Source organism: Bubalus bubalis, chromosome 8 (assembly GCF_019923935.1).
Source record: "Bubalus bubalis isolate 160015118507 breed Murrah chromosome 8, NDDB_SH_1, whole genome shotgun sequence".
In the NCBI taxonomy this organism is placed as follows: domain Eukaryota; kingdom Metazoa; phylum Chordata; class Mammalia; order Artiodactyla; family Bovidae; genus Bubalus; species Bubalus bubalis.
This window is the reverse complement of record NC_059164.1, coordinates 5,624,356-5,636,378: the sequence shown is the minus strand read 5'-3', so window position 1 is coordinate 5,636,378 and position 12,023 is coordinate 5,624,356. Positions and strand designations below refer to the sequence as shown.

Sequence of the window (12,023 nt, the reverse complement as noted above, 5' to 3'; positions counted from 1 at the left end):
CTAGATGTACCAAGAAAAGGCAAAGGGAATATCAGAGAAATGGTAAGTGCAATCAAACACCAAAAACAGATAATCAAGGACAGAGAGTAAGGAAGAAAGAAAGGAAACAGCAAACAGCACACTGAGATTGCCACCGGGACTCATTAAAAACATATGCATGGCTATTCCTAAATGCTAACTCATAAACAGACCCTTTATAAACCTAAGGCCTCAGATATGAAGACCAATTCTTGGTTTTCCAGAAAATATTGGGCTTTTACTCTGCACTATTAGGAAAAACATGCTAAGTTGTTAGAACGGTCTCTCTGGTCTACACTATTAACCTATTTATTATATAATTACATGGTTTTACAAATTAAATCTTGGTAGCTAAATACCATGATAGATATTCCTTACATTAAATTCTATTCTGTAGTAAATTATGATAGCAATGTTTAAATTATTTGGGAATCCAAACTTTTCATTAAGTATATGAATTAACAGAAATTTATTTGAGGGCTATTAGAACTAAGATGTGAAAGTGAAGAATATGAAACATTCAGATCTATAGTATTTACATTCTAAAAACGCTTCTGGTAATTCACAACACAGCTCTAGAATTAGTTCACATTCTAACTTCGTTTTCCTTAAAGAATTGCATATACTTACCTGAAAATGTAAAAAACAATTCATTTTGCAAACCAGCTCTTTGCATTTTAACACGATGACATTCAGACTTAAGTAAGGAAACTTCACATGAAAGGTCAAGAACAAGTTTGCTTAAAATCTGAAGAAGTTTCTTCTCAAAAGAAATATTATAGATACTGTTGCAGGGAGCTGCATGATATCGAGCTGTGAACTGGTAATAATAATGCGGCTCACGATAAGCTGCAAAAAATTAAACAGAGAACACGGTGACGGTTATTTAAGCAATTCAAATACATCTCAACTCTTCAAGACAAATTATTATTTTGAAAAAATTCATAATACAGTTAAGCCTTGAACAACACAACACAGGGTTAGGAATGCCAACACCCCCTCGCCAGTCACAGTTGAAAATCCACGTGTAATTTATAGTCAGTCCTCCTTACCTGTTTCTCTGTATCCTGGGCTCTGCATCCCAGGATGTGGATCATGGTTGCTGCTGAAAGTATCCATGTATGATTGGACCCACACTGTCAACTGTGTATGTTTTTATATATAGCTGTATATATATATTATTTTTAATTTAACAAATACTCATCTAGCAGTTACAAGTGACTTATAGGTACTATTAGAGGCCCTTTACAAACAGTAACTCATTTAAATCTCTTTAATTTATTAATATTGGATAATCTTTACATCCATCACAAGGAAACTGAAGGAGGCAGGAATTACATCACATGACTAATGTCTATGCTATGAAAACTGAGACTCCAGCTTCGGAGCCTGGCCCAGAGGCTATGCCCTTTACCACCATGTCTTGATGCCTCAAACTCAGAAGAGAAACTTCTGTAAGTTCAAATATTTATCTTGGAAGAAATTAGTCATTTAACAATAGGCAAAAAAAAAAAAAAAAAAAAAAAGCATGCTTCTAACATATCTACAAGCTATACTGAGTTTGATTGTTGTTTTGTCGCTAAGTCATGTCTTTTGTAATCCTATGGACTTAGCCCAGCAGGCTTCTCTGTCCATTGGATTTCCCAGGCAAGGATGCTGAAGTGGTTACCATTTCCTTCTCTAAGGGATTTTACCGATCCAGGGGTGGAATCTATGTCTGCTGCTTGGCAGGCTGATCCTTTACCTCTGAGCCACCAGGGAAGTCCCTTGAGTTTAATTATAACATCTGAAACTAAGAATGCCTTTTTTTCCCCTATAAATTTCAAAATCTCACTGAAATGATATAAGAAATAGAAAAATGGTAAGAAATCTACAATACTAAAAATCAGAAAAGTTTACTTTCCAAGAAAGGGAGCTCTGCTGCTATTTTTGCTAATAAGGGGCCTGTTCCTGGCTCTCAGGCCGCGGCAACACTCACCACCAGCACTGAGATGAGAGCCACCACCGTTCACTTTCCTACCTGTTCATTTGAGCCAAAGTTAAATGCACAGATTGAGTACTGCCAGGCTTTGTCTTCAAGGCTGACATCAGACAGCTTATAATTAGTGAGAAAACTACCAGTTTCATTTACAATCATGAATTAAAACCAGACTTTCCTAACCAAATCTGGGGAAATACAGGAGCATTAAAGAAAAATATGAAAATGAAAAAACAAGGGAAAATAACATAAAAGAAATTAATGTTGGAATCATTTGTAAATATGTAAAATTCTAACTAGTAAATATAGAAAACATATCCATAAAACTACTATAAAGCTACTGTAGAAGAGAGGAGATGGTAAATATGAAAATAATTCTGGAAAAATTTTAAAATACAAATACTGAAAATTTTAAAAGCAACTGAATACATGAAAATGAGGTTAAAAATATAATTATATGTTTGTAAATGAAGTAATGGAATTCTTGTGTAGTGCAGAGCAAAATTAGAAGAGCAAAATTAGAAGAGCAAAATAAGGGAAAAGGAAGAGAGATCCTAGATATACAATGTCAAACGGAAGGAGTTCCAGGAAAGGACAGAGAAGACAGAGAAGAAATTAATCAGGGACAAAAAGGGACAATGCTCTGTAAGCTAAAGGAAGATTTGTGTCCCCACACCAAAAAGGTCCATGAAACTGTGAATAAGAAAACTGAAAATGTCACATTTCTACATAAATCTTAAAAACTTATCATGCATTTACTGACACATACATTGCTGCTGCTGCTAAGTCGCTTCAGTTGTGTCCGACTCTGTGCGACCCCATAGACGGCAGCCCACCAGGCTCCCCTGTCCCTGGGATTCTCCAGGTAAGAACACTGGAGTGGGTTGCCATTTCCTTCTTCAATGCATAAAAGTGAAAAGTGAAAGTGAGGCTGCTCATTCGTACCGACTCTTAGTGACCCCATGGACTGCAGCCCACCAGACTCCTCATTCCATGGGATTTTCTAGGCAAGAGTACTGGAGTGGGTTGCCATCGCCTTCTCTGATACATACATTGCCATATGATAAATAATTGATTTATAATGATTGCATCATGACTGATCACATCAAAGCCATGTGATGTGATACAAGCACCATGTAGAAGAGTGAACCACAAAAAAAAAAAAAAAAAAGAGTGAATCTCACTAGATGAAGCTGGAAGCTGGAGCAAGACTCACCACAAGGACTGCAAACAGAGCAAGTGTTCCCTATTCATGGACCAAAAAGGAACTCTCTTTTCTTTCAAGAATTCTGGCATGTATCATGTTACTGCCTTCCATAGAAAGAAGCCTGAATATAAGCCACAATACTTCCAAAATGCTCTCAAAAACTGTGTCAAGAGTATCCTCTTCTGAAGAGTGCTCCTTAACTTTGGGAGAAGTACACATTAACACACACAGAAATTCAGGATCCACGTGTAGGTGTCAAAGAGTTATTAACAAGTTGTATAAAAGAGAACACCGCAGGCTACCTACAGGACTGGCCCTTGGCTGGTAAACATTTCCTACCTGAACAGGCATCGTTCCCCACATGATAAAACTGGTTCCCACTCGAGGAAGTAAACCCTGCGCCTCTGAAGTCTGGGACTTTTGTTGTCAGCCTCTATGACTAGCTCCTAATCAATGCTTGGGTATTGAGTCGGCACACAGGCTACTGGATTCTCACCACTAAATAAGCGAGAGTTTCAATGTGGCCTCACACTGGAAGGACTGAGCACAGGAGGCCTGAACGGGACTCCTCCGGGTTCAGTCCATGCCGATCCCCATGTTGCTCCTACTGTATACTCCTCGCCTTAGCCACCAATATAACTCCAAGTCCTTGCAGTGAACCCTTGCAACAATTCACAAAATCAAACCCTCGTGCAAAAATCAGAGGCTTTAAAAGACGATAGATATATATGGCTCTAGAAAAATAAAAATGATAAAAAATGACAGGAAAAATCTACAGGAGCTGTTCTCAAAAGTTTTGGTTTCTGGATCCCTTTACATCCATTCTTAAAAATCCCTAAGAATCCATCAAAGAACTTTTATGTAGGATGTAGCTACCAATATTTAAATTACTAGATATTCAAACTGAAAAACTTTAAAAATGTTTATTAATCAAATTTAAGATGGTAAAAACTCATCAGGCAGTAATATTTAAAAACCCTTTTAGGCACAATAACATTCTTCAAAAAGAATCAGTGAGAAGAGCAGTATCGTTTTATATGTTGAAAAGCTGTTTAATATTTGGTTTAAGAGAAGTTAGCTGGATTTGTACACTGGCTTGTGCATTCAATGACATGTGACATGCCGGTTTATTGCCTCATAGAGATATGTAGTTGGTTGGCAAGAAACATTTTAACAGCTTTTTCGGGTAATTGTGGATTACTCCACAGTAGTTTACCCACTATAACTGCAAATCTCAACACAGCTAAATCAGTAAATAATATCATAGTATAATTATAAAATAGTTTTCACCTTATTGACCCACTGAAAGGGACTCAGGACTCCCAGGAGTCCCTAGACCACTATTGAAAAATTACTCATATATACATTCAGAGTTAGAGTACTTGAACTTACTAGAAATTGGTAAGAACACAACTTAGAAAAACAGGTAAAAAACAGAAATAGAACATCTCAGAAGGAATAATAAACACAGAATATGATGCTCAGAGATACTAGTACTAAGGAAACTGCAATCATGACAGTGGCATAGCATTTTATACTCACTATACAAACTAAAGAGCAATAACACCTATTTTTGTGAAGGATATGGATACAAACAAGTTTTCACACATATTATGAAAATTTAAAAACAAAACTAAGAAATGTATCTCAAAGTATTAAAGTAGTAAATAAGAATAGGAAATTACAGAACAAAGCCCAGCAGACATGACTAAACAATAAGTGGAGATTTTAGAGACAAAGATACAACTGGAAATACTGGAGGTGGAAAGTACAGTCACTGAAACAGAAAAACAAATGGCACCAAAGTTAAAACATTAAGTGAACAGACTAGCTGAACTGCAGACATCACATCCTTGAAGAATAGTTTGACAAATCACATAAAGGTACCTAAAACACAGGGCTATAAACATTTAAAGATCTGCATATATTGATACTATACAAGCCAAAAATATGGATGATAAATTGAGAAACCCTAATAAATATGTACATGAACCATGAACTTCCAGATGTTCAAGCTGGTTTTAGAAAAGGCAGAGGAACCAGAGATCAAATGGCCAACATCTGCTGGATCATCGAAAAAGCAACAGTTCCAGGAAAACATCTGTTTCTACTTTATTGACTATGCCAAAGCCTTTGACTTTGTGGATCACAATAAACTATGGGAAATTCTGAAAGAGATGGGAATACCAGACCACCTGACCTGCCTCTTGAGAAACCTATATGCAGGTCAGGAAGCAACAGTTAGAACTGGACATGGAACAACACACTGGTTCCAAATAGGAAAAGGAGTAGGTCAAGGCTGTATATTGTCACCCTGCTTATTTAACTTATATGCAGACTACATCATGAGAAATGCTGGACTGGAAGAAACAAGCTGGAATCAAGATTGCCAGGAGAAATATCAATAACCTCAGATATGCAGATGACGTCACCCTTATGGCAGAAAGTGAAGAGGAACTAAAAAGCCTCTTGATGAAAGTGAAAGAGCAGAGTGAAAACGTTGGCTTAAAGCTCAACATTCAGAAAACGAAGATCATGGCATCTGGTCCCATCACTTCATGGGAAATAGATGGGGAAATAGTGGAAACAGTGGCTGACTTTATTTTTCTGGGCTCCAAAATCACTACAGATGGTGACTGCAGCCATGAAATTAAAAGATGCTTATTCCTTGGAAGGAAAGTTATGACCAACCTAGATAGCATATTAAAAAGCAGAGACATTGCTTTGCCAGCAAATGTCCGTCTAGTCAAGGCTATGGTTTTTCCAGTGGTCACGTATGGATGTGAGAGTTGGACTGTAAAGAAAGCTGAGTGCCGAAGAATTGATGCTTTTGAACTGTGGTGTTGGAGAAGACTCTTGAGAGTCCCTTGGACTGCAAGGAGATCCAACCAGTCCCTCCTAAAGGAGATCAGTCCTGGGTGTTCTTTGGAAGGAATGATGCTAACCTGAAACTCCAGTACTTTGGCCACCTCATGCAAAGACTTGACTCATTGGAAAAGACCCTGATGCTGGGAGGGATTGGGGGCAGGAGGAGAAGGGGAGGACGGAGGATGAGATGGCCGGATGGCATCACCGACTCGATGGATGTGAGTTTGACCTGGTGTGCTGCAATTCATGGGGTCGCAAAGAGTCGGACACGACTAAGCGACTGAACTGAACTGAATAAATATGTTTAATTAGTATTCCAGAAATAAAAATAGTCAAAGGGCAAGATTTTTAGAGATCCTAAAGGAGTCAACAAATTTAAAAATTAATTATGTAAACCACACTCTCTGACACATTGAATTAAAAGTAAAATCAACAATTAAAATCCCTCAGACATTTCTAGGGGACTTCTCTGGTGGTCCAGTGGTTAAGATCCCACCTTGCAATGCAAAAAAAAAAAAAAAAAAATGGGTTTAATTCCTGGTCAGGAAACTAAAATCCCCCATGCCTAGGAGCAACTAAGCTCTCATGACACAACTACTGAGCCCATGTACCATAAGTAGAGAGCCCATGCCCCACAACTAGAGAGCCCACACACCACAACTAGAGTCCAAGCCCCACAAACAGAGAGCCCACACACCACAACTAGCGAGCCCATGCCCCACAACCAGAGAGCCCACACACAACAACTAGAGAGCCCACACACCACAAATAAAGTCTATGCCCCACAACCAGAGAGCCCACATACCACAACTAGAGAGCCCATACACCACAATGAGAGAGCCCATGACCCACAACCAGAGAGCCTACACACGACAACTAGAGAACCCACACACCACAAATAAAGTCCATGCCCCACAACCAGAGAGCCCACATACTACAACTAGAGAGCCCACACACCAGAACTAGAGAGCCCATGCCCCACAACCAGAGAGCCCACACATGACAACTAGAGAGCCCACACACCACAAATAGAGTCCATGAACCACAACCAGAGAGCCCACACACCACAAATAAAGTCCATGCCCCACAACCAGAGAGCCCACACACCACAACTAGAGAGCCCACACACCACAACTAGAGAGCCCATGCCCCACAACCAGAGAGCCCACACACCACAAATAGAGTCCATGCCCCAAACTAGAGATTCCGCACACCACAACTAGAGTCCATGCCCCACAACCAGAGAGCCCACATGCCACAACCAGAGAGGCCACACACCACAAATAAAGTCCATGCCCCACAACCACAGAGCCCACACACCACAACTAGAGAGCCCATGCCCCACAACCCGAGAGCCCATGCACAACAACTAAGAGCCCACGCACCACAACTAGAGAACCCACGTACCACAAATAGTGAGCCCACACATAACAACTAGAGTCCATGAACCACAACTAGAGATTCCACTCACCACAACTATAGTCCTTGCCCCACAACTAGAGAGCCCACACACCACAACTAGAGATTCCACACACCACAACTAGAGAGCCCATGCACCACAAATAGAGTCCATGCCCCACAACTAGAGAGTCCATGCCCCACAACTAGAGAGCCCACACACCACAACTAGAGAGCCCACACACCACAACTAGAGAGCCCATGCACCACAAATAGAGTCCATGCCCCACAACTAGAGAGCCCACACACCACAATGAAAGATCCTGCATGACACAAAGACGATACCATGTGCCATAGCTAAGACCCTATAAAGCCAAAAAACCTCCTCAAGCATGTCTGAACAGAACACTCCAGCCCTGCCCACATGTGTGCTCAGTCATGTCTGACTCTCTGCAACCCCTTAGGACTATGGTCCAGCAGGTTCCTCTGACCATGGGATTTTCTGGCAAGAATACTGGAGTGGGCTTCCACTTCCTCCTTCAGGGGACCTTCCCCATCTAGGAATCAAACCTGCATCTCCTACGTCTCCTGCATTGCAGGCAGAAGCTTTTAACTCCGAGCCACTGGGGAAGAAACAGAATAACACCAAACACTCTTACTGCAAGTCAGTAAGAACAGTGGGACTCTGTGGATCTGAACCCAGGTTCTCTCTCTCTCTCCACTTCTCAGCTCAACTGAGGGAAACCCAGATTGGTGAAGACAAGAAAGGACAAGAAAAAGTCTTTCTTGTGCAGACCAGAGGTATCTGGTGCTACATGGAAGTTGCAGGTGAGGACAGCTGAGAGGTGAGGGCTCGCACCCTCCTCTGTCATCCCCACATTGTAAGATGGAGGCTCTAACCTGGCTATAGCAATTCTGAGAAAACTGGGAGCCCACAACCCTGATCTAGCTCATCGCATGAAGGCTCCACACCAGGAGAAACACACTGAAGAGCTCTGGGGCTGCTACTGCTACCCCTCCACCAAACACTAAGTTCCTAACGCAGTCAAAGTCACTCAGTCCTATCCGACTCTTGGTGATACCATGGACTATGCAGCCCATGAAATTCTCTAGGCCAGAATACTAGAGTGGGTAGCCTTTCCCTTCTCCAGGGGATCTTCCCAACCCAGGGGTTGAACCCAGGTCTCCTGCATTGCAGGTAGATTTTTTACCATCTGAGCCACAGAGGAAGTCCAAGAATACTGGCGTGGGTAGCCTATCCCTTCTCCAGAGGATCTTCCTGACCCAGGAATCAAACCGGGTCTTCTGCATTGCAGGTGGATTCTTTACCAACTACCAGGGAAGCCTAATGCAGGGTGTCACTCAAAGAGAAGAATGCCACTGTCCCCAGCCCCAGCTCCAGAGCTGCAGCTCAGAGAGTCTGTCAGGGATGAGAACACAAACAGACCACAGAACAGAGAGCTCAGAATCTCTTCTCGAAGGAACTCTGTGATCAACTGTGGGGCACTTTCAGAAACACTGGCAGTATGGAGAAAGACAACCTGGAGAAGGTTTGTAGACTCATTGGAGATACAGGCTAAATGGCAGGTGGCCTAGTCTGTCAGAGAGCAACACCTGAAGAGTCAGATGGAAGGAACAACCCCGAGGTCAGAACACAGCTCAAAGAAGGACCTGGGGAACCCACATTTAATTGGATCAGTTTTAGAGGAATTTATGCCCCAGGGGATTGTTGAAAACAATAGATATGCACATTACCGAGAAAGGAATCCACAGGGCACAACCTTTAAAAGGTTGACAAAGCCTGAGGATATGACATAAACTGATTAGAAGCAAATAGGTTCAAGATGGTCAGGGAGTAAACTTCCACTTAACCTTGCACCTCAGTACAGGCTCAGTGGGACACATCAGCAAGCTAAATAACACACACCTACAGGCGCCATTGACAGTTCCAAACCATAAAGGTCAAAAGGTGGGAAAGGCCCTAATTTAATTCCTGGAAATCCCCAGCCCTTCCCCAAAATAGCTAGAATACTCCTCCCACTCATTAGCCTATGAAATTAGCCAGCCCTATAAAAAGTGATAATCCCCATACTCAGGTGTCTCCTGTCCCCCAAGATGGCCCATACTCTGTCTATGGAGTGTGTATCTCCCTGAATAAGCTTTCTTTCTCTTTACTATGGCTCTTTCTTGAATTCTGTCCTGCTAGAAGCCAAGAACCCATGCTTGGCAGCCATCCCAGGGACTCTAAGACCTGGGACGTGACAATCCTTTTGTGCGCCACTTTCTTTCCTTCAACATCTTTTCTGTTGCCCAAGAGGGGCCTCAAAGAGCATAATCTCCATCCACCTGTTAGGCTACAGCTCCCACTCTGAAGGGTGACAGGGACTTGTCACAAGCCATGTAGATTCAAGTAGCCCCTTAGGTGGTAGCTGACGCTGCCTGCAGGATCTGGCAGAGACCAGTTCTCTGTCTGTGAAGGAGCCCACAAGGCCCAAGGCCCTCGATCTTTTGCTTTCCTCTATTGTTCTATCTCTGTGAACTTGAGAAGATCCACAAGATGACCACTGGACATTCAAATAAAGACTGTGTCACACGCAACTGACAACTTGCTTGGGTGAGTTTCCCCTGTGGCTCCTCCCCTCCCTGCTCATCCTTCATCCCAGCCCCAGTTCCAGGATGCTGGAACTATGAGAGGGCCCAAACTGGAGAATTCCCTGAATCCTCCTTCAGATTTGTAGCCTGGCCCTCCCCAAATACTTTTGGGGCTTACAGCATCATTGCATCCCCAAGAGAATGTTGTGGGCAAGCACTTCCCTCCAGAGGGCTGCAGGTCCTCCCTGCAATGAAGCTTGCAGCTGTGCACCTTCCTAGCCCCACTCAGTCTTCCTCCTTATTTCAACCCCATCATCAGTTGTGATACCAAGCCAGGTGTCATGCTCCCTCTTAAGGGTCACATCTGGTGGGGCGCCCAGACACCCTTGAATAGAAGTGTGGGTAAGCACTTATCTCGTGGGGGTCACAGGCAGACTTTGCCAACCCCTGAGAGGAGGTAGTGGGCTTACACATGTCTCTTGGGAAGCATCATGACTGTACACCTTCCCTCCTGTCCTAGATTTCTCTTATATACTCCTCTCTTGACCTCTTGGACTATCTATTGATCCCTGCTCCTGCTTGCTGGCTTTGCCGGCAGATTGGGTTTTGCCTCTTTTAATTCTATGAAGAGGTAGCTCTTCTCTGTCCTCCACTATCTCCCCGAGTTTGCTCAATTGCTAGGAGATTGAGCAAACTCGGGGAGATAGTGGAGGTCACAGGAGCCTGGCATGCTACCATCCATGAGATCGCAAAGAATGGATATGACTTAGCGACTCAACAACAGCCCTCCTCAACATCACATGGACCACATCCTGAGGAGAGATACCCTTCAGCTCTATTTGTTTCTTTCAGTGATAAAGGTAATCTGTTCAGTTGGCTCAGGGAGGTCTCCTCCCTCTGTCTCTAACGGATCTAGGTCCTGGGATTCTGGTTGCTTCTTCCCCCACTGTCTTTTATTCCTTTTCTTAACTAATCTAAGCGGCCTCCTCAAGCTAACCAATGTGGCAGATTTCAGGCATTCACAGGGACCCCACTGTTGACACTGGGAGAATGCCAGGACAAATAACTACTGTCTGACAAGGATCAATCAGACCCCTGTCTTATCAAAATACCCCCCAAAAAAATGGTGGCGACTACAAGCATCCTGAAGGACTCCCTGCTAGGATGCATATTAGCTAACTGGAGAAAATTTAGACAGGATGGTTTAAGGAAAAGAAATTAATTTTCTTTTGCAATACTGCATGATCCCAATACATACTAGGAAACCAAGAGATGTGGCCAAAAAAAAAAGTTGGATGACTGAATTACAATACCATCTTGCAGCTGGGCCTATTTTGTAAAAGGAAAGGAAAATGGCGGGGGGAGTAAGTCCCATCCATCCAAAGGTCCATGACGCTATTACAAAATCCAGGTCTGAAGAACTCCAGCCAGGTGTGCCTGGTTCACATCCCTTCAAAGTGCCTTCTTCCCCTTCAGGAGCTTGATGTTTCAGATGATCCCCTTACGACTTTACCTCCCTGAGATCCACAGCTGGGAAATCCTACTCCCCCCAATTCTGAGTGGGGACAGTCATCTAGACCATTTATCTGTAACTCCCCTTTGGGGACCTGAAAACCCTGCTGCTGCTGCTAAGTCGCTTCAGTCGTGTCAGACTCTGTGCGACCCCACAGACGGCAGCCCACCAGGCTCCCCTGCCCCTGGGATTCTCCAGGCAAGAACACTGGAGTGGGTTGCCATTTCCTTCTTCAATGCATGAAAGTGAAAAGTGAAAGTGAAACCCTAGACCCCCATAAATCAGCTCATGGATTTGGCCTTTGTAGTATTTAACAATAGAGATAGGGTTGAAAGGGCAAAAAGGATTCAAAAGCTAACAGCACAATTACCAGAGGCAGCCCTAACCCATACACCACCTCAGGGTTACCCACCCTTGTGAAAACCCATGGTGAGGACAAGAACCAGGAA

General features: G+C 43.0%; 1 protein-coding gene across 9 annotated transcripts in view; it reads right to left on the bottom strand.

The window, feature by feature from the left end:
• Window positions 1-12,023, bottom strand: part of LOC102400060 (zona pellucida binding protein) — a 197,315-nt gene that overhangs the window by 150,585 nt on the left and 34,707 nt on the right. For 8 of the 9 annotated variants that reach the window (XM_044946409.2, XM_044946407.2, XM_025290807.3 and 5 more), the window contains one exon: window positions 649-867. The exons of the other annotated variant lie outside the window; for it this stretch is intronic. In XM_044946409.2, coding sequence (XP_044802344.2) covers window positions 649-867 — 219 coding nt within the window. The remainder of the gene's footprint in view (window positions 1-648; window positions 868-12,023) is intronic. 9 annotated transcript variants of the gene reach the window in all.